The sequence below is a fragment of the Microtus ochrogaster genome, chromosome 7 (genome assembly GCF_000317375.1).
Source record: "Microtus ochrogaster isolate Prairie Vole_2 chromosome 7, MicOch1.0, whole genome shotgun sequence".
Classification (NCBI taxonomy): Eukaryota; Metazoa; Chordata; class Mammalia; order Rodentia; family Cricetidae; genus Microtus; species Microtus ochrogaster.
In genome coordinates this window covers 23,644,651-23,648,813 of record NC_022014.1, presented here as the reverse complement: position 1 = coordinate 23,648,813, position 4,163 = coordinate 23,644,651, and the positions used below count along the sequence as shown (strand labels likewise).

Genomic DNA, 4,163 nt, shown 5'->3' with positions numbered 1-4,163 from the left:
AATCTTTGGTATATATTTATTTTGTTTTTGAGGTATGGTCTCACATAGCAAACACCGGACTTAAACCTTACATAGTTGAGAATGACCTTGAATTTCTTTTTTTTTCCACGCCTCATCTCGGGAGACCTTGAATTTCTTTTTGAAAAAAAATTAAATTTTACGTGTATGGGTATTTGGTTGCAAGTATTTATGGGTACCACATGTGTGCAGTATCCATAGAGGCCAGAAGAAGGTATCAGATCCGCTAGAATCAGAATTATAGACAGTGTGAGTCGCCACGTGAATGCTGAGAATCGAACTAGGTCCTCTGGAAGAACAGTCAATGCTCTTAATCACTCAGCCATCTCTCCAGCCCCAGACCTTATATTTCTGATTCTCTTTCCCTATACCCCTCTTCCGAGGTATATTCCAAGTCCAGATCTTGCATTCTTGACAGCCTTCCCTCTTGTGCTTCCAAGAGTTGTTTGACTTCCTAGTACGTAGTGGGCTCTCTCTAACGATAATGTAAAAAAATGAACAGACGAACAAAGGATTCATTGAGTTGGAGCTAGTACTACGTATCAGCTCTGAATTCAGAAGAATAAATACAGGAAAAATGTGCATCGTAGGCAAACTTCTTAAAATTGTAATGGTTTTGGGGGGAGCAACGTCAATAGCCAATTAAACATCAATTCTATTAGAGGCTTCTTAAATCGATCCGACTGGAGAGGCTACCCTGGCCACGCCCCTCGCCCAGAAATCCACTATTAGACCCGCCCCCTTTGCTCGGACTGCAATTTCAATTGGGGCTTTGGCTAATCCATCAGAGCATCTCGATGTCTATTGGGTGAGTTTCTGAACCCTGTTGCGCACTTCCTGGAGTTGCGAACGCGGAGCGGACGTCGTCTTTCCGCCATTGCTCTGTGGGCCTAGCCGCTACCTGAGTGAGGGGCGACAGGTGGGTGGCCGGTGTCCGAGCTGGGCTGCAGACGGTCGGGTGGGCGGAGTGGACTGAAGAGCAGCGTCAGGCCCCGGCTGCAAGCGCTCAGCCCGCCCGGCGTGCAGGCCAGGTGGCTCCGGACGCATTCCATTTGCCCCTTGTGGGCCCGGGCCTAGCGGCTTAGTTTTGGCTTCCTTCTCCCCAGATTCTTCCGGCATGGCCGGAGTGTTTCCTTACCGAGGGCCGGGTAACCCGGTTCCCGGCCCTCTAGCCCCGCTGCCGGACTACATGTCAGAGGAGAAGCTGCAGGAGAAAGGTGAGGGGCGGGTGGGAATCGGCCGAGTGGGAACGGCGCGCGCGGGCCGGAACGTGCAGGCGGGTACCCTTCATCCTCAGTAGGCAGATCATCGGGGGTCTGATCCCTTGTTAGCCGTGATTAATTTTTTTTTATTTCGTCAAATCATTGAAAGATTGGAAGCAACAGTTGTTTGCAGGAGCTAGTGTGCGCGCGCTCGTGTGTCTTATAGCAGTGGAGACAAAAGTCCTTTTTGGAGGGCTCCCTTTATGGAGCTTGCTTTACAGTGAAGGAATTAGACAGCATTCTAAACATCCTTTGGAAAAATGTCAGGTGGTTTGGGGGTTGTAAAATGTCAAGATGCTTGGCAGGGAGTATCCGTGCCAAAGAATTGGGGGGGGGGGTACCATAGGGGCAAGAGTATAACTGTGGAAAGGGTGTGCAGCCCTTTAAACTGAGGTGTCGTTATAGCTCGAAAATGGCAGCAGTTGCAGGCCAAGCGCTATGCAGAGAAGCGGAAATTTGGGTTTGTGGATGCTCAGAAGGAAGACATGCCCCCAGAACATGTCAGGAAGATCATTCGAGACCATGGAGACATGACCAACAGGAAGTTCCGCCATGACAAAAGGGTCTATTTGGGGTAAGCAATAGCCTGGGATAATTTCATGTGGAGTTTGGTGTCTCTCCCCATATTAACAGTGGTGGATAGAGGGACTGTCATATCATTTGTAATGTCTCTCTCTCATATCATTTGTAATCTCTCTCTCTCTCTCTCTCTCTCTCTCTCTCTCTCTCTCTCACACACACACACACACACACACATATATACACAGGGTTTCCCTATGTTGCCCTGCTGTAGACCAGGACCGGCTGGCTTCAAACCCAGAGATTCCTGTGCCTCTGCCTCCCAAGTGCTGGGATTAAAGGCGTGTGCCACCGTGCTCCTAACTGTACATAGTGATGGTTATAAGAGTGAGGAAGAACCACTGGAATTCTGTGATATGGTTCACATCTTCTACTTACGCCATTGCTCTGCTTTGCCTGCTAATGTCATTGTAAAATGTCTGTTTTTCTGAACTGTTTGACGCTCAGACTGAGACACTGTATGCACTATGTTTGCCTTTAACTTTCCAGTCACCAGAACTTGGGATCTCTCTACCACTATTCTTCAACCCTAAGCTGCAGAGATTCTTAGCATTCCATTTGGATACAAAGATTTGGCCTGTTTAGTGAGTTGGTGTAGGGAAACCTTGGAAGTTTCATTTCAAAAATAATTTCCTAACCAGCCACGGGAGTGTATGCCTCCACACCTCTATAGTCCTGGTACTCGGGTTGCAGAGACAGGAGACTCACAGGCTTGAGGCCAGCTTGGACTATTCCATGAGATGCTTCGTTAAAAACAACATAAGCAAGATGTGCTGGCACAGGCCTTGAATCCCTACACATGGGAGACAGAGGCAGGTGAATCTAGCGTTCTGCAGAGTGAGTTCCAGGCCAGGCAGGGCCCTATGCTGAGACCCTGTCTCAAACAACAACAAACATTATTAATTACTATTGTTATTGCTCTTGATGCTTAAAATATAGCTGCGGACAGACAGTATTGGTCCTCTCCTTTTTTGAGATAGGGTTTCTCTGTGTAGCTTTTGGACCTTTCTTGAAACTCGTGCCATAGACCAGGCTGGCCTCGAACTTGATCCTCTTTCCTTTTAAGAGCCTTTTAGTGGCGTGACAGATGAGAGACAAATGGTTGCAGCCTAGTACAGTGAATGTGTTGGTTTTCATACGAAGGGCAGAAGGAAGCTGCCTTCTGAAGGACAACGGTTGGTTTATAGAGGCCGAGTCCTGGTGTGGCGGAACTAAGACATTTGAAAGGGACAGTGACAATAGTGAAGATTGAGGAGTTGAAGGACTGGAGTCCTAGCTTGGGGCTTTGGACTATATGGCAGCATTTTCTATGGAACGTGTGATCATTTATGGCAATCAGCACGGGTCAGATACCAGAAGACTTGGTCGTCTCTAATGGTCTCCTTGCTCACGTTGCAGAGCCCTCAAGTATATGCCTCATGCCGTTCTCAAGCTCCTGGAGAACATGCCCATGCCTTGGGAGCAGATTCGGGATGTGCCTGTTCTCTACCACATCACTGGCGCCATTTCCTTTGTCAACGAGATTCCCTGGGTTATCGAGCCTGTTTATATCTCCCAGTGGGGGTGAGAAGGGCTGAAGTGTGGTGGGTGGGTGATGGTGGGTGGTGTGGTACTTAGGGGTGGTGGCAGTGGCAGTGAAGGAGCCGTGGGTAGAAACTGTCTTGCCTTCTAGATCGATGTGGATCATGATGCGTCGAGAGAAAAGAGACAGGAGGCATTTCAAGAGGATGCGGTTCCCCCCATTTGATGACGAGGAACCGCCCCTGGATTATGCTGACAACATCTTAGATGTTGAGCCACTGGAAGCCATTCAGCTAGAGTTGGACCCTGAGGAGGATGCCCCTGTGTTGGACTGGTTCTATGACCACCAGCCTTTGAGAGACAGTAGGAAGTGAGTGGAACTATCCCCTGAGGAGGTGGTGGGTAAGTGGCTTGGATCAATGCTTACTTGATATGGGCTCTCCATCTTTTCCCTAGGTATGTTAATGGTTCCACTTACCAACGCTGGCAGTTTACACTGCCTATGATGTCCACTCTCTACCGATTGGCCAATCAGCTTCTGACTGACTTGGTGGATGACAACTACTTCTATTTGTTTGATCTGAAGGCCTTCTTTACCTCTAAGGCACTCAATATGGCCATTCCTGGAGGACCCAAATTTGAACCTCTTGTTCGAGACATCAACCTACAGTAAGTTGTGGAGAATGTCAATTTTCTTTTTTTTTTTGGTTTTTCGAGACAGGGTTTCTCTGTGGCTTTGGAGCCTGTCCTGGCACTAGCTCTGTAGACCAGGCTGGTCTCGAA

General features: G+C 48.4%; 1 protein-coding gene across 2 annotated transcripts in view; it reads left to right on the top strand.

Moving 5' to 3' along the window:
- Nucleotides 1-862: 862 nt before the first annotated feature.
- Prpf8 (pre-mRNA processing factor 8) overlaps nt 863-4,163 on the top strand; it is a 25,946-nt gene continuing 22,645 nt past the window's right edge. Inside the window, exons 1-6 of one of the 2 annotated variants that reach the window (XM_005349550.3) lie at nt 863-937; nt 1,125-1,235; nt 1,686-1,854; nt 3,258-3,422; nt 3,532-3,750; nt 3,837-4,049. In XM_005349550.3, the coding sequence (XP_005349607.1) occupies nt 1,136-1,235; nt 1,686-1,854; nt 3,258-3,422; nt 3,532-3,750; nt 3,837-4,049 (866 nt within the window). In that variant the 5' untranslated portion in view covers nt 863-937; nt 1,125-1,135. Of the gene's footprint in view, nt 938-1,124; nt 1,236-1,685; nt 1,855-3,257; nt 3,423-3,531; nt 3,751-3,836; nt 4,050-4,163 lie in introns of those variants that run through there. The other variant, XM_026780189.1, reaches the window with a different exon arrangement.